Genomic DNA, 24,617 nt, shown 5'->3' with positions numbered 1-24,617 from the left:
AGTATGTGCTGTGAAATATTATGCTGTGGCATCATTCATGACATTTGCTTAGATGTCGCAGAGTGACGGGGGCGCGCAGGGTTGCGGTGCTCGTCGCCGAGGGTTCCTTCGCGCGCTCCCGCTCGTGCACGCGCACGGCCGCGAGATCTTTTTCCTCACACGAGCTAGCAGTGGATTTTACCTCACGGTCAGAGATTAAACGACGCGAAAGCGCATATGTGCATGAACGGGACACGGTCGACGCAGGATGGTTCGGGAAACCAGACACCTCTGGGTGGGAAATTTACCCGAACATGTTCGTGAGGAGAAGATTGTGGAGCATTTTAAACGGTGAGTTACACAAGAAGCGGAGCTGCGCGCGCAGTGACGCGGCCTCGCGCGGACACAAACAGCCTCAGCCCGCGATGGCAGAAAATTAGCGACGAAACGCCGATGAAAACGAGCTAAAGCACCAACAATGAGCCCCAAACACGATTTAAAATCTAAAAACAAACTGAAGCGATCTCTGATGAGCCGCCAGTCCGCTAACATGACCAAGTTGAGCAGTTAGCTGGCCGCTTCACTAGTGACTAGTTAATGTTTTGCTGGTAAATTAGTGAAATCTGTGGTCTTTTCCACAGAAAACGTCCGTTTTGAGTTCACGCCACAATTACGCCTCACGAAAAGTCGCATAAAACGCGCTTTCAGCAGGAGAACAGCGAGTGTTTGTGTCGGTGTGCGGTAATTAGCTCGCGGCTAACAGCGTCCGGACAGGCTGAGCCGGTTTAACAGCGAAACCGATTCAGTCCGAAGAAACAGAAACTTGATTGAGGATCTGCGGTTCGTTCTGCGATAGTTCTGAAGTAAACACAAAGTTCACATAAGTACTGTTTTACGTCAGTAAACTGAATTACTGTAAGTGTTGTGAAATCGCGTTGCGTTTGCAGTGTGAACGTGCGCCGGAGCGTAATAAAAATGATTGGGTGCCATTATCAGCTGTCGAGCAAACAAACATTATGAAGGTCTCAAGTTTTTGGATGTCAGAAATTGAATAACGTTAACCTGTTTGTTTTCTGTGGCCGACGGTCACGTGATTCCTGAATGTGCGTAACGTTTACGGTGGCTTGTCTCTCTCTCGCAGGTATGGCCGGGTGGAGAGCGTCAAAGTCCTGCGGAAGCGCGGCTCCGAGGGCGGCGTGGCGGCCTTTGTGGATTTCGTTGACATTAAAAGTGCTCAGAAGGCGCACAATGCCGTCAACAAAATGGGGGACAGGGACCTTCGCACCGATTACAATGAGCCGGGTTCAGTGCCCAGCGCCGTGCGGGGTCTGGAGGACGGCACCCCCTCTAGCAGTCATGGAAGGGAGGTTGCGGGGTTCTCGAGGAGCACCGTGGGGCCGGTGTACGGGCCTCCGGTGTCTCTCCACACCAGAGAGGGGCGCTATGAACGCAGACTAGACGGGTAAGTGGACACAGGCTCCCTCAGGGGGACTATGGTGTCAGATACAGGGGTTGAGGTTGGGTAAAACACAATACTGATTGCTAAGACCAGATTCTAGGGATCCCTCTCCATTCTCTGAGGCCTGACTTCCTGCACACGGAATTATTAATCCTTGTCTATCATGTAAGAATGAGTGGATTAGATTGGTGTGTTCAAAATGTGGGATTACTGTGTGAGCCATAGCCCTCGTCTGAGTTGGATATTACCCACGTGGAGAATATCCCGTTCGGTTTGGATATTACGATGTCTGGCGGGTGAGTTTGGATATTAGGCGTTCTCCAAATCTCGGATATTACTCCCCCTTGGATGGTGCTCTTTGGAAGTATGTGCCGATGACGGATTAAACACAAGATTTTTAACGGGGAAAGTAGTTACGAGATATCGCAAACCTTTTTGTCAATTCTCATTTGCCTTGCACGATTATCCCATCACCCATTTGGTCATTGTGCTAACTGTCTGTCATGGTCAGCCGTGGATGTGTATCACTGCCGTGGATTTAAGAGCGAAACGCACCAGCGCCGTGTGGAGTAAGTGTGTCAGGGTTCATCATCTCCATCCTCCTTGTCACCGCACATCATTCTTAGAAAGGGCCACAAACGCTCGTCGCTCGCTCGCTTGGATATTTCCGTGAAGCTTCGAAGACCAGAAGACGTCACGGGAAGATTCCCACTGCCTGAATGTTGGATCTAACCTCATGTTGGATGTATAGGTGTAGATCGAACTGGATTATCTGATCTCGAGTGGATGTACGCAGCCGGTAGAAGAGTTTGCTGAAGTCTCACCGCTGCCGTTCGGAGGAACGTAATGCGCTGGAATTACCAACTGTTCGTTTTTTGTTTTGTTTTTTTGTCCCGCAGAGCCGTCGTCTTTTTGTGTGCGCCGTTCGGATTATTCCTCGCCAGTGGAAAGCTATGTTTTTCTTGGAAGAAGATCGTTTTTTTTTTTTTTTTTTTTTTTTTTGTTAAAGACTTTTTACTATTTTATTTTTGTTAAACTGTCATCAAGTCTACCGGTACAGAAGGCGTACGGATGACCGGTGCGACCTTGATTGGATGAAGACCCTTTTTGCATAGTGGGATTCGGGACTTTTTCGCCAGGCACCGCTTTACGCCGTCGCTGTTTTTGGCTCACACAAAATTCCTCCTATATTGTATTGGGAATATGTAGGGTCAGTTACTGCTCTGAAAAGGTTGGTATTGCCCTGCCTTACGCCTCACTGTGCTTTCTCTCTCTAACCTAGACATGCACCCTGTCTCTTAACCCCTGTTCTTTACTAACCCTAGAGCCTTGTGTTATTTTTAACTCTTCTGTCCCTCCATACTTGTTTCAGCTCTCGATCTTCAGTTCTGTCTGATTTCCCCTCCAGTGTTCAGAGCCAGATAGCGAGCATGATTCAGTTGATCAGAGTAAACGTTCCTCCTCAATCCGTTGTAATAATGTCACAGCCGGATAGAAACACTGCATGATTGGTGTAGAAGTCCGTTTTCAGCGCTAGAGCCTCAGTGTAGCTCAGTCCACCAGCCTCTCGGACGTGTGCTTATGATTTCTTTCGTTAAATTGTGGCTCCCCAACCTGGCCCGCTAGATTTTGTACGATAAGGTGCACTTGTGTTAGCTGTTTGAGATGGATCCAGTTCGTATCTAAGTGTGTATGTTCCCCCTTCTGTCGTGTCTCTTTCTGTCTCTCTCACAGCAGCAGCTCTGACAGTCGGGAGCGAGCGTACGAGCACAGTCCTTACGGACACCACGAGCGCAGCGGCACATTCGACAGGCCGCGGCACTACAACACAGACTATTACAGGGACCGTTCTATGTTTGCCTCCGGGGTCAGCTCCAGCCCGGCCGCTAGTGCTCTTAGCGGTGGCTTTGATGCGTCCGAGTCTCACTTTGAGTCTCGGATTCGTGACCCTTTTACCCTTTCCAGTTCCGCTCGCCGCGACCCGTACCGGGACGACAGGGGCCGGCGCGCTGACCGGACGTACCACCATCATCGGCGGAGCCGGTCCTCGCACTCTTCCCAGTCCCGGCACCCGTCGCCCCAGAGGAGCGCGGGACAGACCCCTAAAGCCGCCCACTCGCCCAAAAGAGCGCCCGTGTCTCCCAGCCGGGGCCCGCGCTCACGCTCACGCAGCCCGTCTTCAAGCTCGGACTCGGTCAGCAGCACCAGCAGCACTGGCAGCGGCAGGTATCGTACCAGCGCTTCAACCGTGTTTTATGAGATTTTACTTTTGTCACAACCTTATTATCAGAATCCTGCTATGTCTGAATATAGTTTAAAATAGGAGCTGTATATTTTTGTCATCTAACCATTTGAATTCATAAAATGTAAGTAATTTAGTAAAATTTTAACAATGAAAAGTTTTTATTTTTTTAGCTGTCTAAATTTTTCTGGATTCTGTGTTTTAAGATTTATACAAGTTTATTATCAAAAACAGTGGTAATCAAATGAATGCATAACTAACAGTTTAATTAATCTTTTGTCATTTATTATTTGCCCTAAGGTTTGAGGGTTCCTTTAAATAAGGCCTTAAGAAAAATCCATTTGAATTTTTTTCACTTCTGTTTTAATGGATTCATTTAAATTTTTGTCATCAAAAACTTTGTCTAATCATTGAATTCATAAAATGTAAGCAATTTAGTAATTTAGTAAAATTTTAACAATGAAAAGTTTTTATTTTTTTAGTTGTCTAAATTTTTCTGGATTCTGTTTTAGGATTTATACAAATTTATCAAAAAGTGGTAATCAAATGAATGCATAAAACTAACAATTTAATTCATGTTTTAAGATGCAATCTTTTAAAGTGTTTTATTAATATTGTAGTTATTTTTGAGATTTTAATTTGTTACAACCTTATTATTAGAATCCTTCTATGTCTGAATACAGTTTAAAATAGGAAATGAAATCCATTTTATTACAAAGGTAGTCTAATCAATTAATTTCATGAAACAATTTAGTACAATTTTAACAAAAATCTGTGTTGTCTGTTTAAATACCTGAATTCTGTGTTTTATGATTTAATACAATACGAATTTATCATCAATCACAGTGGTAATCAAATGAATGCATAAAACTTAAACAATTGAATTTATCTTTTAAAATGTGAACAATTCCTTTTTTGCCAAACAAAAGTACAGCGCAGCAGAAGGTTAGTTTTAAAATGATATTCCTTAAATGTTTTAATGTTTAATTCTATTATTATTTGTCCTACTGTACAATAGAAATAAATTTCCATCATAATTTCATATAGTGTCACACGTGCTTGAGTTTGTGTAGAAGAGCAAACTGCACAGCAGTCTGTAATATTCACACACACTTGTCAACATCACCATACTTTTGATTCATACAGAATTTTGCAAATTCAGTAACATTCCATTTTATACCGCAAATCCATGTTATGTTCGAGTCCGTAATTCCATCTGTGTTTCGTGGATATCATGGTAATTTCAAGCATTAAATAAACATTAAATGTAAATATACTCTGTAATTCAGGTTCTGCCTGAATGAAGCTGTCTATCAAATTAGACCAAACTCAGTTTTCTTTTAATTTCGTAAATTTGATAACACAATTGAGGGGTTGAGCTTGATGAATTCAGTCAACACTTGTAAAAGATGTGTAAAAACAGAACCAAAATGACTTATTCCTTCTAAATTAACATGATTTTAATTGTTGGGTTCAGTTGAGGAAGTTCAAAGAGGTGTTTAATACTCTCATACTGTAATAATGCTAAATGTTTATAGTTTCTCTAACATAACTAATGGCATACACTTTAAATCTCGCTGGGTTTGTTTATTGCCCTTATTTTGTATGTTAGTGGGTGTTTTTGTTTGTTGGGTTTGTCTGAATGTGGTCCCTCTGTGTTCTGGCAGCAGTGATTCGAACAGCAGCTCCAGTGAAGGGTCGCGAGCGCGCTCAGTGCAGTCTACGGCCACTCACGCTCCTCCGGCTCCTCCTGTGCTCGCGCTGGACTCCGACGAGCCACGGAGGAGCTTCGGCATCAGAGTCCAGAACCTCCCGACACGATCCACAGGTGACCGTTTACTGCTCGCTTCACCTGTTCCTTGGGCTGTGTTTTTCCATCTTATTTAAAGGAGTCTATGCTCATTTATACTTTCAATATTTTGTATAGGGATCTTTTAATCAATTAGTGTTCAAAAAACAGTATAAGGTAAGACCTAAAACTTTGATATAGAGAAGAAGTCCCACTGGAGAGATTTTGTAGAGCTTCATGCTCAACATTACACACTAAAGAAAGATGAACATGGACAAAGAGCAGAATAGGTGCTCTTGAATGAAGCTCAGTCCATGTCAAATCAGAGCGTGTTGCTGTTTAATTCATAGTTTGCTCATTTGTTGTTGGTGTCGTCTAATCAGGGAGGCATGTTTAGAGTTTGATATCTGAGGAATTATGATCACTAGCCTGATGGAAATTGGTGGACATGAAGACAAACTTGTTCCCTTAAAGTCCAAAGTAGTTCAGATTCTCTCGGGTACAGATATTTTCAGAATCAAAGTTGAAAAAAGGTGAACAATTTCAAAATATGGGTTATTTGGGGGAATTAATTACACCCATAAATAGACCAAGGATAATTTAATATATGCGTTTGATATTCAGACATATAAGCTTTGATTGAATTTCTGACAGGGTTAGTTCAACCAAAAATGTCCAAACCCATAACACTGTCCTTCATCTTCATAAACACAGTTGACATGGATTAAATGGCTCTATTCATATGGATTTATTTTGCCATCTCTTTATTGTCATTTTGAAGCGTCAGTTTTGTGAGTATAGACAAAAATCTCACGGATTTCATTTAAAATGTCTTCATTTGTGTTTCGAAGATGAATGAAAGTCTTACCGATTTAGCTGATGACAGAATTTTCAGTTTTTGGGTGAACTAACCCTTGTCAGAAATCCAGTCAAAGCTTATGTTTGAAGATTACACGCGTATATTACAATCCTTGGTCCTTTTATGGGTCTCTTTCATGATCAAAACATAACACTTTAATCTAAAAGCGTCTGCGTTTTACTCTCATCAGATACGAGTTTGAAAGACGGGCTCTTTCACGAGTTTAAGAAGTATGGGAAGGTGACATCGGTGCAGATCCACGGGGCGTCGGAAGAGCGCTACGGTTTGGTGTTCTTCCGACAGCAGGAGGACCAGGAGAAAGCCCTCAGCGTGTCCAAAGGGAAGCTCTTCTTCGGGATGCTGATCGAGGTCACGGCCTGGAACGGCCCCGAGACGGAGAGCGAGAATGAGTTTCGTCCCCTGGACGGACGCATCGACGAGTTTCACCCCAAGGCCACTCGTACGCTGTTTATCGGAAACCTGGAGAAGACCACCAACTATCAGCAGCTACTCGACGTCTTCCAGCGCTTCGGGGAGATCGTGGTATGTTAGCATTTTTACTCATTCTAGTAGAGAAGAGTGGCGTTTTGAGGTGGTTATGTACTGAAATGAAGTCTCGGACAAGAAACTTCTGGACTGGATTAACAATAAGCAGTTCTGTTACTGACTTAACATTTACTGAAGTCTATTCATTACTGTAAAGTGTTGTCTATTCATTATTACTGTAAATGTATTTCTGCGCCTGTTGATCAGTGTGATATTGACTCTCTCATGGATTATACAGACAGTGAGAGATGAACGCAGCATCTCATGTCATACATTATAGGTACAGTTCAAGATAGTTTGATTGAAGTCAGTATTCACATCGATCTACAGAATTCATTAATTGCGGTTACGCACCAGTGGCTCTCTGCACCATCACAATGGTTTTGAAATCAGGTATTATTCAATGCAGATTGTTTTAAAGCGGCTTCATCATAATAAACTGGAAAATAACAATGATGAATCGATGATGCAAACTTTATTAAATATGAGTCAAATTCTGCTGTATGCAGATCTACAAAAGACAATAGTGTCATCATTCAGACCAATTCAGTTCAGTCGCCATTGGCTAGTAAGTATTAAAAAGTAGTATTTTACTTAACAGACTTTTTACGTGGAATGCAAGAACAATGCAAATGAGAGAATTCTATGTAAATAAAATATAAATTTCAAACATTGTTAAAGACAAGTAAACAGTCTGTTATAAAATAAGAACAATTAAGAACAACAATTAGTCACATCTCAGGAAAAACGATGTCAGGTGTCAGGTCTCGTACATTTAGGCATCGAACAAAACAGCCTCAGACAAAAAGGCATCAGACATAAAACCATCAGACAAAAAGGACTTAAGGAAGCAAATTGCCCTGCCTCAAAGTGACGTCACATGTACGCGGTTTTCTAACTGTTAAATGTTACACCAAGTTGTATAAAACGTACTCAGTTATTTTGTAAATTTGTATTATTCACTAGTTTTATTTGTTTGTATAAAAAGTTAGATAAATAACACATTGTTTGCATTGCAAACTATTAGGGCTGCACGATTTGGGGAAAATGTCATATTGCGATTATTGAGGTCAATATTGCGATTGCGATTTGCGATAGCGATATAATAAATAAATAGTGTCATGAGTCATCTTGCTTGGTTCTCAATGAAAATACACACACAGATTACTGATAATGCTGAAATGTGTATTTCTCAACTCAAACTAGCAACAACAGCAAACAAATGCACAGCGTTTTCAAATTAAAATATTTTTATGAAATTAAATAACATCTTTGCATTACTGCAAACTTGTTATAATCCCATTTAAGATATTTGTTTCTTTACTAATCTGTAGTGGTTCAACGGATCACAAAACTCACGGTTCGGATCACATCACGGTTATGACGTCACAGATCGGATAACTTTTCGGATCAGCAAAAAAATAAATAAAAAATTGGATGGGGGTAACTTAACTTTGCATTTATTACTTAGCCCACTTAAACTATTCTGATGCCACAGCATAAACTACTAGCCTAAATAATACATTATTAAAGGCAAGTGAACAGACTGTAAAAAGAACAAATACTGTACACCAATTACAACAAGCATAGATAAATACTACATAAAGTCTAGCTAAGGTCTAACTGTAGTATTAATTTTCATGCACAGAAATGTAATAATTAAATGTAAAATGACACTGTTCATTGTATAAATTTAATATAGATTAATCTTTGTTAAAGCTGTGTTTTGTTGTTTGATTTACATGACAGACAACAGCAGGTATTTATAGGTTGCTGTCACTTTAAGAGTAAGACATGCACGCACACATCGGACAGATATACATCCGAATTCTCACCTCGTTCAATTAAGACATAACTGAATGTGTTTACATGAATACTTGCTGAGAGGGGTATTTTGACTGACATAGTGCGTGTATGTGACCATCCAAGTGCACTGAGGACGCGAAAGAGAAATCAATTTGGAGTTAGCGAGCTATAACGCGCCTCTCTCTCTCTGTGCGCGCGAGCCTTGTATGTATGTGCGTCATGTGCGCACTGATAACAGCGCTGCGTGCGATACCGAAATAAATCCTCTTTCCTCTTCAACCACTACTAATCTGGGTTTCTAATCTTATAGCCAAAATATCGTCATATAACAGAGGTAGCGTTTTTTCTTGCCACCAGTTCAGTGACCGTTTGCTCCGCATCCATCTTTACCCGTTCACTGCGCTGCACACCGGAAAAGTCATGACCATGTGCGCCACACAAGCCACTGCCTAAACTAAAACTGACTGGTCTTCTTTTTATTAGCGGTGTATAAAATGGGCAAACAGCTCTCAGATAATGGGTTGTTGTGTCCACACATGTATTTTTTTATTTATTTATTAACTTATTATTATTATTATTATTATTTCATAAAATCGCAGCATTTTGCGTCATATAATCGCACAAGCTTGACATCGCGATTGCGATATGATTAATCGTGCAGCTCTACAAACTATCAAGAACACTTATGAAAATGAACCATGGTTTTATTATAGTAAAAGTATAACAATAGTTTTACTGCAAATCCTACCATAAACTATTTGTGGTTACCATGGTTAACTACAATAACCATGTTTTTTGTTTTATTTGTAGTAAGACTTTAATTCATTTTCATAAGCGAAGTAAAAAATCGTTAGAACTATTAGACTGCATTGTTATAACCACAGCTGCTTTGTGTACAGACGTAACCAGGGAAACGGCTTTATTTCTGCTGTTCCAGCGCCACCTACTGTCGATTACATTTTAATTTAGATAATTGCTATTTTTCTGCAGAGCGCTGACCAATGTGAAAATCGCCATGTTCTTTTCTGTATAGAACCTAACCAGTGTAATACTTAAAGTTTTAAGAATAAAATATCATCATATAGCCTACAGCTTACACCTTCACCTTCTTTTATTTATATATATAACAAAAACATAAAGAGCATTGCTAAGGGATAAATAGCCTACATGAATACCATCAATAGATAGATTCTTCATAATTAACATGCATGCACACACACTAACTGTAACAATTTTGTAATAGTTACAGATAAATATAAAAAGGGGGGAGAAAGAAAAAGATAACTGAAGGATTGCATTATGATGGGATAAAAGCCAATAGAAAGTTATACAAAAACATGGCCAAAAAAAAACAAAAAAAACTGAAGACTTTTAGTCTAATGCCTTTTTGTCTGAGTCCATTTCATCTGATGCCTTTTGGTCTGAGGCTGTTTTGTCCGATGCCTAATTGTACGAGACCTGACACCTGACGTTGTTTTTCCTGAGACGTGAAGCCTCTCAGTCTGAGGCACGATGCCGCTTTGTCCGATGACTGAAGCCTTTTAGTCTGAGGCATATGACGCCTTTTCGTTGTATGACTGAGATGTGAGAATGTCCTAAAATGAACACCGTACCATAGACATTGTTTTTTTTTTGCACACAAAAAGTATTCTCGTCTCTTCATAACATTAAGGTTGAACCACTGCAGTCACATGACTGTTTTAACGATGTCTTTAGTATCTTTCTGGACCTTGAAAGTGTTGATTATATTGCTGTCTATGGACGAGTCATATACCTCTCAGATTTCATCAAAAATATCTTAATTTGTGTTCTGAAGATGAACGAAGGTCTTGCGGGTGTGGAACGACATGAGGGAGAGTAATTAATGACAGAAATTACATTTTTGGGTGAACTAACCCTTTAAGCACAGATACAACATACTGATTCTGTTAACTTACACGTGCGTTTTCATTCGCGACAGTTTACTTTCACTTAAGACATAACCGACCGTGTTTACTGGAATAGGGTTAGAAATTGGTGCGTTTATAATGATTCCCCAAAATAGGCAGTTAAAAAAATTAATTAAAAAAATATATGGGGTATTTTGAGCTGAAACTTCACAGACACATTCAGGGGACACCTTAGACTTATATTACATCTTTTAAAAACATAATCTAGGGCACCTTTAAGAACTAAATTCTCTTGAGGTTAAGCCGCTGCATTGACATTGATGAAGTCATCTCTACACGTTAACAGTGGCTTGATACTGTGAAGGGTTTTTCTCCATCATCGTCGTCCGCTCCTGAAGCTTCTGCATCTCTTTGATGGATTTTTGTTTTCTTCAGTCTTTCTGCAGCCGCTTGTGAATGCAAATCCCACATTACGAATCTCCTCCTGACCGTTTAACTGCTTAATTAACAAAATGGCCAGGGAACAGCCATGAAACGGCTTATCGTCCAATTGCTTTTGCTCCCTTGAAATGGAGGGAACTACAAATACAATGTGCTGTAATTGCTAAACCGTTTGCCTAGTTTGGATATAAATAACCACAACCACAACTTCAATCTTGATTGCTTCATTTCAGATCCACTGTGGTGGTGTACAATGTGAATGGCATTAATTGACAGTCATAAGTTTTGTCAAAATTGTGCAGTCATGCAGGTGTGTATATATAAATAAGTAAAGAAAGGCCAATTTAAAATGAGCCTTCTCAGTTGCAGCCAAGAATTTGTTTCGGTGTATCACTAGTCACTGTTTTTCCTGTAAATTCCTTCGTCATGTAAACTGTTTGTCCTAGAGAGACTATAAATCTATTACATGGAAATTTCTGTCTGTTTGAGGGGGAAAAAAGTCAAATGTTGTTCATTATGGTTCCAACGAGCGAAAAAACTAAACTCCACTCTTCTTTGAAGTTTCTTAGTTGCTCCTTATAATTGTTGCAGTCTTTTTTTAAAGCATGTATTTGTCTTGATTGATTTCAGGATATTGATATCAAGAGGGTGAATGGCATTCCCCAGTATGCATTTGTTCAATACTCTGATATTGCAAGTGTTTGTAAAGCCATTAAGAAAATGGATGGAGAGTATCTCGGCACCAACAGACTGAAGGTATTGAGATGCGTGTTCTCGGTAGATACTGTGTGTGTGTGTGTGTGTGTGTGTGTGTGTGTGTGTGTGTGTGTGTGTGTGTGTGTGTGTAACCATATTGTTTGTCAGAGTGAAATTGGCTTGGATGCTCTGTAATGTTTATTTTTGCCTTGATTCCAGCTTGGGTTTGGGAAGAGTATGCCGACAGCATGCGTGTGGTTGGACGGGCTGACCTCGAACATCACAGAGCAGTACCTCACACGACACTTCTGTCGCTACGGACCCGTCGTTAAGGTAGATTTTGGCATGACATTTGAATATATTGATTTTTACTGGAATTGTGTGGAGTTATACTAACTATTGGCCTCTTTTACAGGTTGTGTTTGATAGGTTAAAAGGAATGGCTCTTATTCTGTACAACAACACTGATTTTGCCCAAGCAGCTGTTAGAGAAACCAAAGGATGGAAGATAGGAGGGAACAAAATTAAGGTGCGTGGAACTGACTGGTGACTTTTGAACTTTCTATTCATCTAGAATGTTGAAAAAAGTATGAAGCAGCTCAACTCTCAACATTGATAATAATGATCTGAAATGTTTCTTGAGCAGCAAATGGAATAATGAAGCTTTGATTTACAGGAATTTCTCAGTATGTGCACAAAGAAAACAGTTATTTTAAATTGTAATAGTATTTCACAATATAACCGTTTTATTGTATATGCAATACTTGCAGCCCAGTGCTAATTTCTTTACCGAAATCTATGACAAAAAATATTCAGTGATGACCTTTTTATGGCCAACTATATCAACAAAAAAGACGAGACGGAAATGTGGTTAAAAAAAAAAAAAAAACTTGGTCAAAATCACTCTCTGTTTTTGTCGAATAAAGGAGGAGACAAAACAGACATTTTTTATGAGCTTTCATACTTACGGTTGCCAGATTTCAAGAATTTAAATCCCCCAATCAGAACTTTTCTGTTAAAAGAACACATTTCTACCTGGTGTTTTACTTAATCTTTGCAATCTGGCAACCATGTGCACGCGCTGTCTCTACACTTAGATTGATTTGAAAGTGAGAGCAGGAGTGTTTGAAAGCAGGCGCCTTGCAGCGGACTGGTCCGCGATAGATGCCTACTTTAAAACTCTCCTGTGTGAATCGGTGCAAGCGCTTGGTGAAGAGCTTCATTGATGTTTATTTACAATGTTTTTACAGTGTTGATCATTGAAACCAATCACAGACATATCCGATGAGCCGTGAACGCACAATGGGCAATCAGGTGTTTACGTATATGCTCAACAGCGGTCAAAAGCGTCACATTTTTAAAAATTCAGTACCAATGTCAGTACTTTTGACAACTCTACTTTAGTCCAATTTCCCATAAGCTTAATTGAAGTGGTCTAAAGAGAAAAATTATAATGACATTGTTGTCTAAAGACTACATACAGGTGCTGGTCATATAAGTTAATTTTTTTTATTGTAAATTATTTTAAAAAATGAAACTTTCATATATTCTAGATTCCCTACATGCAAAGTAAAACATTTCAAAAGTTTTTTTTTTTTTTTTTAATTTGTTGATTAGAGCATACAGCTAATGAAAGTCCAAAATCCAGTATCTCAAAATATTAGAATATTTACATTTGAGTTTCATTAAATGACCATCCCTACAGTATAAATTCCGGGTATCTGTTGTTCTTTGAAACCACACTAATGGGGAAGACTGCTGACTTGGCAATGGTCCAGGAGACAATCATTGACACCCTCCACAAAGAGAGTAAGTCACAGATGGTCATTACTGAATGTGGTGGCTGTTTACAGTGTGATGTATCAAAGCATATTAAATGCAAAGTTGACTAGAAGGAAGAAATTGGGTAGGCAAAGGTGCACAAGCAACAGGGATGACCACAAGCTTGAGAATACTGTCAAGTAAAGCCGATTCAGACACTTGGGAGAGCTTCACAATGAGTCAAATGAAGCCGGAGTCAGCGCATCAAGAGCCACCACACTCAGACATCTTCAGGAAAAGGACTACCAAGCCACTTCTGAAACAGAAACAACGTCAGAAGCATCTTACCTGGGCTAAGGAGAAAAAGAACTGGACAGTGAACAGTGGTCGAAAGTCCTCTTTTCAGATAAAAGTAAATTTTGCATTTCATGTTGAAATCATGGTCCCAGAGTCTGAAGGAAGACTGGAGAGGCACAGAATCCAAGCTGCTTGAAGTCTAGTGGGAAGTTTCTGAAGTTAGTAATGATTTGGGGGGGCCGTGACGTCTGCTGGTGTTGGTCCATTGTGTTTTATCAAGTGCAAGTCAATGCAGCCATCTTCCAGGAGATTTTGGAGCACTTTATGCTTCCATCTGCTGACAAGCTTTATGGAGATGCTGATTTCCTTTTCCAGCAGGACTTTAGCACCTGCCCACAGTGCAAAAACCACTTCCAAGTGGTTTGCTGACCATGATATTACTGTGCTTTATTGGCCAGCCAACATGCCTGACCTCTGAATCTATGGGATATTTTCAAGAGAAAGATGAGAAACAGTCGATCCAACAATATACAGATGATCTGAAGGCTCAATAGTGCCTCAGCAGTGCCACAGGCTGATCACTTCCATGCCACACTTCACTGATGCTGTAATTTGTGCTAGGAGCAAGTCATTTCCTGTAATATGTGCTGCCGACCAAGTATTGAGTGTACAAATGAACATACTTTAAAGAACTTGAACTTTTCTGTTTTGAAAATCCATTTTTTGATTGATCTTAGGAAATATTCTAATATTTTGAGATACTGGATATTGGACTTTCATGAGCTGTGCGCTCTAATCATCAAAATTAAAAAAAAAAAAAAAAAACTTTTGAAATGTTTTACTTTACATGTAGGGAATCTAGAATATATAAAAGTTTCATTTTTAAAAATAATTTACAATAAAAAAATTAACTTTTTCACGATATTCTAATTATATGACCAGCACCTGTATAGTAGCTACCAAAATTAATGTTGGTAACTTTAGTTTGACTAAAAGTATTCACTAAAAGTCGACAAAAATGCAATGAATTTTCATTGACAATCTATGAAAGACAAAAATTACTAAAATGTGACTAAGTCTAATAAGCATTTTTGTCTGAAGATGAAGACTAAGGCAAAATTAGAAATGGCTGGCAGAATTAACACTGATGCAGCTGTGGTGAGCAGAAGAGACTTCTTTCAAACTTTTGACCACCAGTGTATATATACAATTATACGACGTAATGTGTTTTGCTTCTTCTGTCCAGGTTGATTTTGCCAGTCAGGAGAGTCAAATGGCTTTCTATCGATCTATGCAGGCATCAGGGCAGGACATCCGTGACTTTTATGATATTCCATCAGAGAGGAGGTGAGTGCTGCCTTTAGTAAAACACCTTAGAAACTATAATGCCTGCTTGCAGTTTGTTTATCTTCAAGCACTTGGCTAATTGTTTCCCAAATCTTGTTTTGTTTTGTCAGGGAAGAGAGGCGAACTCCTTATCATGAGTTTTCAGCTGAGCGGGCATATTACGAGAATGTAAGGACTCCTGGCATTTACGCCGAAGACCCCCGTCGAGACTATCCTGGTCGCAGTCGCGATCGCTATGCAGAGTTGGATCATTACCAAGGAGAACATTACGATCCCCGCTATCATGAGGACCCACGGGAATACAGAGATTATCGAGACCCTTTTGAGGACATCAGGAAGTACAGCTATATCCAGCGGAACGGGAACGGGAGCGGGAGCGATTTGAGGCCGATCGAGGCAGATGGAGCCCGTCTCATCAGCGTCGTCCCTTAACTCCCTCTGCTTCACCCTCACCTTCTGATCGTGTCTCACGAGAAGCTGAAAGACGCGTGTACAGACACTCCTCTGAGAGATCTGGAAGCTGCAGCTCACTGTCTCCACCTCCACCTCAGTTTGAGAAGTCTGAGAAATCGCCAGTAGATTACAAATCAGAAGGACTGGAGAGAGAAATGGAGCAGACCGAGGCAGAGCGTACAAGTGGATCGGAGAGCAAGAAGCGTAGCAGACGCAAGGAAAAGGCTGACAGAGAGAAGGGAGAGAAAGCAAAGCAAAGGAGAGGCAAAGTGCAGTCTCCCACTGTTCCTCATTCTGAAGCAGAGAGAGAGGCTAGTCTGGATTTGGGTTCTGGGAAAGTAAAAGTTTCAGATTTGGAGAGTCAAGAAAGGCAGAAGCATAAAGGGGAAAAAGAACCCTCTCCTACTGACCACGTTACTCGCCTCGAGTCTCAAAAGGGAGAGCGACTCGATCAGTGCAAAAGTGAGTCGTTAGACAGGGATGGGAAAGGAAAGTCAAAGAAACATTTAAAATCTGACTCTGGTAGTGATGGCAAAGATTCCCTTTTAGATTCTGACAGACTTGCAGCGAGAAAGAGGCGGTTTGGTGATCCCAGTGGGAAAACTATAAGACAGAAAAGAGGCCGTCTAGAGGATGATCCAGTTTCTGCGATTAGCCAACCTGCAGAATTTGCAATGAACACGGGATTTGCAAAAGAGACCGATGTTGATGTGAAAGCAGAGAAAGAGGCTCAAAAAAGAGAACACTCCAAATCCAGGATTGGTTCTCATTATAGTCAAAGGGAAGAGCTGGATAGTACTACGAGAGGGACGTCTCAAGGCCCACCGTTACGACCAGGTGAATTATCTGAAGTGGATATTTTGGACTCAAAATCGCACCCTGTGCCTAGGCGATTTTCAAACGATGGAACCTCAGATAAGGACAGCAAAGTAAGGGACGAATATCTAGAAAATATTGACCTTTCTCAGAGTTACCGCAAACAGATGGAGCAAAACCGGCGGCTACGGCAGCAGCTGCAGACGCCTGATAAACCAGGAAAGACAGAAACTCATCAAGGTATAGATGCAGAAGATCTTGAGCATCGTAGTCTGGTACATGAGGTTGGCAAGCCTCCGCAGGATGTAACCGATACCTCGCCTCCAAGTAAGATCAAGAAACAAGAGTCCTTTGAGATGGAAATGAGTGCTAAGAGGGAAAGGATTTACCGAACGGTTCGGCAAAAGAGTGAAGACCTTGAGTGGAATAACACAAACTCTCCAAGGTTTCAGCATGCCCCGCTACAAAGAGAGGAAGAATATGCAGACCCCCGTATTCAAATGACTGTGAGAGAAATAAAAGAACCCTCAAAACCTGAAGATAATGTTCCATTAGATCTGGAACTTGCCAGTAAACGGATGCACACCTCACAGATGTCAAAGATGAGTACATCGCTACAAGATGAACAGCAAAGACGATGGGAGAGTCAACTAAAGCAAGACTTGTTACCAGACTTTTCAAGGACCTCTGAGAAAAGGCGTCTCAATCGGAAGTACTTGGATTATGGACTTTGGCCCGATTTGGAACCTGGTGAAGTGCGTTCTGACTCTGAAGAGGATCGTGAAAATAAGCCCAACTCTCCTGCGCCATCAACTTCTGTATCTTTCTCTGAAAGGCATCGTCCAGACAGGTTGTCAGAGTCCAAGCTAACATCCTCTCTAGAGAGACACAAATTCCGTTCTTTTGCAGATGATCAGACAATCACTCCAGATACTAAAGCTTTGTTAGAGCGTGCAAAGTCTTTGTCCTCCTCAAGAGAAGACAACTGGTCTTTCCTTGATTATGATTCACATTTTGCCAGTTTCAGAAGTAGAAAGGACACCGAAAAGGTAGAGTCAGCACCAAGACCAACTCCCTCGTGGTACATGAAGAAGAAAAAAATTCGAAGTGAGTCTGAAGACAAAGTGGATGACAGGAAAGAAGATCCAAAGCCAGAAGAACAGGAGAGACGAGAGTTGTTTGCATCACGTTTTTTGCACAGTTCTATTTTTGAGCAGGATTCAAGGCGTCTCCAGCATCTGGAGCAAAAGCATGAGGACCCTGAACATGGTATTGGATATCTGTACTCTCAGCAAGGCCCAGCAGAAGGGCAGCCTGACCCAGAACCAGTTGTGCTTTTCCATAGCCGTTTCTTGGAGCTAACAAGGTTGCAGCAACAGAAGAATAAAGAACAAATCCCTCAAAATTCCAAGCATGAAGAAACCATAGATGCAACTAGAGTAAGTAAAACACCAGAGGAAGAACAAGCTCCACAGCAACAAAATGCTACTGAACCTAGTATCCATCAAGCTGAGATCAAATCAATTAGCCCTGTTCAGGCTCCTCAGACTAGTCCTGTCCAAGCTCCTCAAATATCACTGCCTGCTTTAGCAGCCAAAGAATCCTTGCCATCAGCAGAAACAGAATGTGCTGATACTCCTACCTATAATTTGCTTGATCCTTCCATGAAGGAGGAAGATAAAGAGCATGAATTGCCCTCCGCTCAGCCATTAAAGCCTTTACTTGAGGACCCCTCAGAACCCAATTGTTCTCCAGAATGCCAAGAGTCAAAGATACCAGTCGAGGAGATGGTATTGAAGACTAATGACTTTGAAAGTGCTCCTGAAACCAACAAAGATGTTGCAGAACTGCTCTCGAGCAACGAAACACCAGCCAGCAATTCGCAACCAGAGACTGAGCCTCCAGTCAAGTTTCCTGAATCCCAAAGTCCCCTCTCAAGTATCCCTTCTGAGCAACATGAAAAGGAACCTGAGCCACCTGTTACAGAGGCTGAATCTAACAGTACAGATGATCAGAAAGTTGCTGATAATTATCCAGTTGAAGAAGCTGTGTCTCCCCCTCCAAAGTCAAGAAACAAAAAGGCTAAAACCTCTCCTACCACACCAGTAACTACACCTCTGCCTGCTACCCCAGACAAACAGAGTACCCGCAAAAGTGTGCGCATTGACAAAGAAAAACTGAAACGCTCATCTTCTCCAAGAGGAGTGGCATCCAAGGCAGTACCTGATTCAAAGTCAGTAAGTAAGTCCCCTGGGCACAGCACAGAAATGGAGCAAGGTACAGAGCAAAATGTACCACCTAGGGCAAGACGTAGGAATGTGCGTTCTGTTTATGCTAAACCATTTGAAGATGAAAATGCTCTGCAACCTGGAAAAGATGCTGAATCACCTCGTGCTGTGCGGAAGCGTGGCGTAGATAAAGATGTGGGTACTGATGTAGAGACTGTTACTGCAGCACCCTTGAAACGGGGACGCCCCCCCAAGAATCGACGCCAAGCAGAGGATGTACCAGCAGGAAAAACTGAACGGTCAAAATCAACTGAGTCTAAAGAATTGGATGCAAGTGAGATGAACAGTGAGGATGTTCCCAAAGTAGGTAAAGGCAAATTTTCACCCCACACACAAAAAGGAGTAAGTCCAGTGAATGTATCCGCATCTGGAAATGGAAAAAAGGGAGACAAAATGGAGAAAATATCAGAAAGTTCCAAACTCATTACTGAAGAAAACTCTCTTGTTCTTAAAAACCTTACAATTCGGCTTGATGTGACAGAGGTAAAGGCAATGCTTCAGACTAGTGAAGATGAACCTGGAGCTGATGATTCTCCCAAAAAGAGCTCACCTGGTGTATCTTCAAAGGATGAGGTACTAGAAGCTAAATTTGAAAATGATGCCATGGATGAAGTTAATAATAGTGAAGGAGAAACATTGCTTGCTTCAACAAAAGCCATTGAGCCAGATGTAGCTTTGCTGTCTCGAGAGCTGGAGCTTGAGCAAGCTGTTGAGAATATTGCAAAGCTGACAGAAGATGCATCTCCTCCTCCGTTCAAAAGTAACTTGACAAAGGCACAACGTTCATTAGCTGAAGAACCAGAGCGAGACTCAGAAGAAGAAAAGCCTGCAAATCCATCCAGTGAAACAGAGCTTGCTGCTGCTATAGATTCCATTACGTCAGAGGACACATCTTGTACCCTGCCACAAGAACAAATAATCAACTCTGCTGTAGATTCGGATGCTGATATGCAGACACTTGGATCCAGTTCAAAAGTATCTGAAACCTGTGTTAGCACAACAGTTGAGGAGACCATAACCACTCCTAAAAAAGTGTGTAAAGGCAGAGCAAAAGCATCAAAGAAGGGCAAAGGCCAAAAGGGTGCTGGAAGCAAAAAGGAACCCTTCAAAGATGCAGTTTTGGATGCTGAAAACATCCCTGTGAAGTCACCAGAATCCATACCCACCGAACTTCCAACAGTCACAGAAAGATCACCCACAAGTACAGCTGTTGTCATTACTTCCTCGTCCAAGCAGGGTGTAACTTTAACAGCGCCTAATGCAGACATTCCAAATGAACCTGAGTTGCCTCTTAAAACTGAGATGGATATCCCAAAATCTTCTCCTGCTCTCAGCAGAAGCCCAACATCCAAGTATCAGCCTTATTCATACAAAAACACATCCCCCTCAATGTCTCCAACAAGAACTTGCCTCAAGAATTTATCCTCATACCCAAGCAGGATTTCTGTTTCCCCAACAGAGCGCTTCAATCAGCCAAAAGAAGCTGGGGTCCTCTCCCCTCCACAGACCTCTGTGGAGAGCCCGACATTACCCTCTGATACCCCTGTTCATGATGCCAACTCAGGTGATTTGCGTAAAATCCTCACAAAGCCTAGAACTGGCCCAGTGTTGGACATTGGTGCTACATCTGGGAATATGCATCCTCATTCTGTAAGGGAAAGTGACATTACACCAGAAGTGGTAACCAGCAAAAGTGCTCATCAGGATAACAGGCAACCCTCCGTTTCAGCCCAACCTGTAGTTCGACAACCTGCTTCTATACCATCCCCAGAAACAAAGCAGATCTTCAGTGAGAAGTCTGTTATTTCGGTTATTGCTTCCACTCCTACCTCTGTCATCAGTCGAGTTTGCAATCCCCCTGACTCAGAGGATAAGCCAAATGTTCCCATTGGAAATCCCTTTCTCGACAAACAACCTCCAAAACAGATTTACCAGCCAAGCTTGGAGGAAAGCAGTACTTACCATGGTCCACCAGTCGGTGAGGAAGGTGGAAATGCTGGTCGTTATATTGTGGAGAGTACATCGCTGAGTACAGGTTCAAGCACAGGACTGAGAGTTCAGACGTCAGAAGGTGTAGTGGTGCTGAGTCATTCTGGCCAGAAAATGGAGGGGCCACATCGCATAAGTGCCAAAATCAGCCAGATCCCACCTGCCAGTGCTGTGGACATAGAGTCACAGCAGCTGGTGTCCATGCCCCAGATCAAGCAGGAACTTTACAGTGCCTCCCAACCACCATCTTCGAAATGCTCACTTCCTTCAGATCATGGGCATTCAATGAAACCACAACTAAATGTCTCCACAATTAAACAAGAGTCTGCACTGGACAAATTAGAATCCTCTTACACTCCAGTTCAAAGTGGAGTTGTTAAAATATTGCAACAAACGCCTGGCCCATCACAGGTCATGAGTTACCATCATACAGTGATGAAGCACCCCAAGAAGGGAGATGGGTCAGAGTCCCTCAGCGTGGATGGCGTGAAACCTGCCTGGGTCCCAACTATTAGTCCTGCTATAAGTCCACATCTTCCCCCAGCAGCAAGCAATCATGTTGGGTTCATAGCTGGCACGTCGACAGATCGAACTCCGTCACTTATTCAACCTAAGCAGGAGCCGCGATCTCCCAGGAAATCTGGACACCCTCATTCTCCTTTTGCCAAAGTGTCGTCTCCTATAGGCTCTTCATCTCCAAAAGGTGTGTCTATGGTCCTTCCCCCTGGATTACCCCCTCTGTCCCCATATGTTTCCACTGTCCACCACTCTGAGCAGTCTGTGATCATGCCCCCACACAATGCTCACAGTGGTATTGGAAGAATGTCACCGCACCGTGTTGGCCCAATAGGGCACCTCACTCAGGGTGAGGTAAGAGTGAACACTCCTCCCCTCTCTATGATGAACTATGCCATTCACTCTGAAAGCCTCACTTCCTCTTGGCCACCTGGCCAGCAGCGGCCCACATCTCCCCAGGCTGTGGGGAACAGGGAAATGGTCCTCAAAGTTAACACAGCCAATGCAAGAAGCCATGATGGGGGGGAAGAAGAGGCAAGGCGTTTCCATACATCTCTTGGAAGACCACCAGCTGCTCAACTGAAACCAGAATCCATACCAGCAGAATATCGAGGAGCTCTCCCAGTGGTTTACCAATCGAACGATTCAACATGTCACCAAGAGACATGCGAGTACTCATTCATCACCAGCAAAGCGATCGTCCCACTGCAGAATTACACCAGGTGCATGTCCCTGAGAACATACCACCCTCTTCAACTCCTACCAGCATGGCGGCATCTCTTTCCCCTCGGCCACACTTGTTAGCAAAGGGAGTATCTGAGAAGGACCCCTCGAAAACATCAGAGCTTAGGAGGGCACAGACGCCTCCCAATAAGGAGGGAATGATGGCAATCCGTAGTGCAATGCCTCCCATGGCTTCTCCTCAGAGAGTTCAGCTGATGACACCAGGAGCTGGAACGTCCTTCCCTGAATATTCAGCCATGTATACAAACCTACGGCCCACCCACGCTCAGTTTGCTGATAATTCTCCAATGGGGATTAACCAGTCCACCCATAGCATCCCACCATCACAGGTAAGTTTGTGTATGCATCCATTTTTAAATGTTTACTAGCTTTTAGAGCTATGCCAATAACATTTTGTCCCTTTTATTTGAAATAAAGGGAGCTCAGGAGCCAGAGTCAAGTCAGCCACAAGCTGAAGCTAAAGTGGAGTTGGTTGGACATCAGCCGGTGAATATGGTGCAGCTTCTGACGGTGAGTCTCTGTCATTACCTGCATACAGCAGGGCTCAACAAGGATTTTTTCTGTCGACCCAGAACTCCTGATTTTTACTTGCCAAGCCATTATTTTCACTAGCCCCACATCAGAAGAACAATCAGTATTTACTGTTAGTACCATGTTTTTTTTTGTGTTTTTGTTTGTTTGTTATAAATATTTAAAATATTTTTTTATTAAATCTGTACAAAATGTGAATTTGCACCAAGCTGGATATTATATATTATAAAATGAATGCAAACCATTATTAACTGGTTAGTAGTTTCCAACACATTCTTACAAATACCTCGATAGTTTTGAAAGCATTTATTTGTATAGCACTTCTCACAATACACATGGTTTCAAAGCGTCTTTACACAAAGTTCTAGTGAAGCACTCCTTATTGTTGAGTTCTGTACAGTGACCAGGGAAAGTATTTGGCCTCTTAATATCATCATATACTAGAAAATATCAAGTCAAGTGTTCTAGCAGACTAAACGCAGGTTTAGTTCATCACCTTAACACATTCCACTAACAGACACAAAACTTTGTCCATCTATGTGTTGTGGGTTAGATGTAAATGTAGACCAGACCCTTGAGATTGACTGTGTTTTATAAACTCTATTGTTGTCATACAGAAATACCCTATTGTGTGGCAAGGCCTACTGGCACTGAAGAATGATACAGCAGCGGTTCAGCTGCATTTCTTATGTGGAAACAAAGCTCTTGGCCTGCGGTCTTTGCCTCTCCCGGAGAGCGGAGGGATTCTCCGCATCGTACAGAGAATGAGGCTGGAGGCGCAGCAGTTGGAGGGAGTCGCTCGCAGAATGACGGTACGTGACTGTGGAATATTCAGTTTTCCACCAAGAGTCTATTTTGGTGCATCGCCTGTTGGTAAAGCTGAGGACAAAGGCTCTAGTTGTAGCTTATTAAAATCTATTCTTCCAGTATCCAAGAGGGCTATCAGTTCTAGAAAAAATATCAAATGTATCAAATGTGTTTTTCATGCTCAAACAGAAGAAAGATGGGTCCTCTTTAAAAACAACGCATTCAACTAGTTTGCGCTGCTGCTGACTGAACGTTGGAGAAGACTCTCAGTATATGGCTTTTTATGTTCTGTGTTGTCAGGGGGAGAGTGACTTCTGCCTCCTGTTGGCCATGCCGTGTGGCGTCAACCAGGACGACGTGTTAAACCAAACGCAGGCGCTCAAGTCTGCCTTCATCAATTACCTGCAGGCCAAACTGGCGGCTGGAATCATCAACGTCCCCAATCCCGGCTCCAATCAGGTAGGTGCCTTTCCTGTGCCAGTGCACTTATTCTCAGGTTTTGTCTGGTCAATTAAAACAATGTTTTTCCTCCATGTCCAGCCTGCCTACGTGCTGCAGATCTTTCCACCGTGCGAGTTTTCCGAGAGCCACCTGTCGCGCCTCGCTCCGGACCTCCTCAGCCAGATCTCCAGCATCTCTCCGCACCTCATGATTGTCATCACCTCTGTGTGATTCACCTGTCTCCTCCACGGATCTCTCCTCGTGTCTGTGGGCCACGGATGCTCTTCTGCGTTTCTGTACAGTCTGACTTCATGTCTCTGCAGTGTTTGTATTTATTGATCAATTTCATTTGTTCATGGAAATGCTTCATTGGGCGAAAAGAAAAAAAAAATCACAACTGTCTTGAGCGACGCGTGACGTTTTCTTCATTTGTTGATTTTGAGTCTATTTTTTGAAGAACGAATCATAGAAATTATTGTAACATAAATGTGTTTTTAACCAGTCATGTGGTCCCGTAGAGGATTGAACATTGAGATCGTCTCCGATCACCCGCAGCAAACCGACAGGATCATGGAGTTTCTGGTTTGCCGGACTGTAAATATTTTAAATATTTAAAACCGTGGCGAGATGAAACGAGCCCAAAAGAGTCGCCCTTTACCTTCGGCTGTGGATCGTACAGTATCTGGAGGACTGAAAGAAATACAGAATCAAACCGCTTTTGTGATGTAAATACTTGTGAGACTTTGGGGCTGGCAGCTCTTTGGTGGGTTTGTTGCGGGCACTTCAGATTTTCTTACTCAAATAAAAAAAAAGGCCATAAAACTTGTTTTGTGTCACTCTTTCAGTGTTTATTCATCAAAATAATACACGGAGTATAATGAAGGGTAAATATCAAGACTAAACGTTATATATCTAACATAT

General features: G+C 42.0%; 1 protein-coding gene across 1 annotated transcript; it reads left to right on the top strand.

Moving 5' to 3' along the window:
- Nucleotides 1-61: 61 nt before the first annotated feature.
- si:ch1073-335m2.2 (msx2-interacting protein) lies at nucleotides 62-24,518 on the top strand. The gene is given in 16 exon segments (XM_048182054.1): nucleotides 62-330; nucleotides 1,121-1,441; nucleotides 3,173-3,664; nucleotides 5,348-5,508; nucleotides 6,519-6,871; nucleotides 11,641-11,766; nucleotides 11,926-12,039; nucleotides 12,122-12,235; nucleotides 15,011-15,111; nucleotides 15,222-15,463; nucleotides 15,466-21,792; nucleotides 21,795-22,246; nucleotides 22,335-22,427; nucleotides 23,066-23,260; nucleotides 23,556-23,714; nucleotides 23,796-24,518. Coding segments are annotated over 16 exon segments (9,465 nt in total). The 5' UTR covers nucleotides 62-247; the 3' UTR covers nucleotides 23,928-24,518.
- The last annotated feature ends 99 nt before the right edge of the window (nucleotides 24,519-24,617 follow it).

Source organism: Megalobrama amblycephala, linkage group LG2 (assembly GCF_018812025.1).
Source record: "Megalobrama amblycephala isolate DHTTF-2021 linkage group LG2, ASM1881202v1, whole genome shotgun sequence".
Lineage (NCBI taxonomy): Eukaryota > Metazoa > Chordata > Actinopteri > Cypriniformes > Xenocyprididae > Megalobrama > Megalobrama amblycephala.
This window is presented reverse-complemented; position numbering and strand designations above follow the sequence as displayed.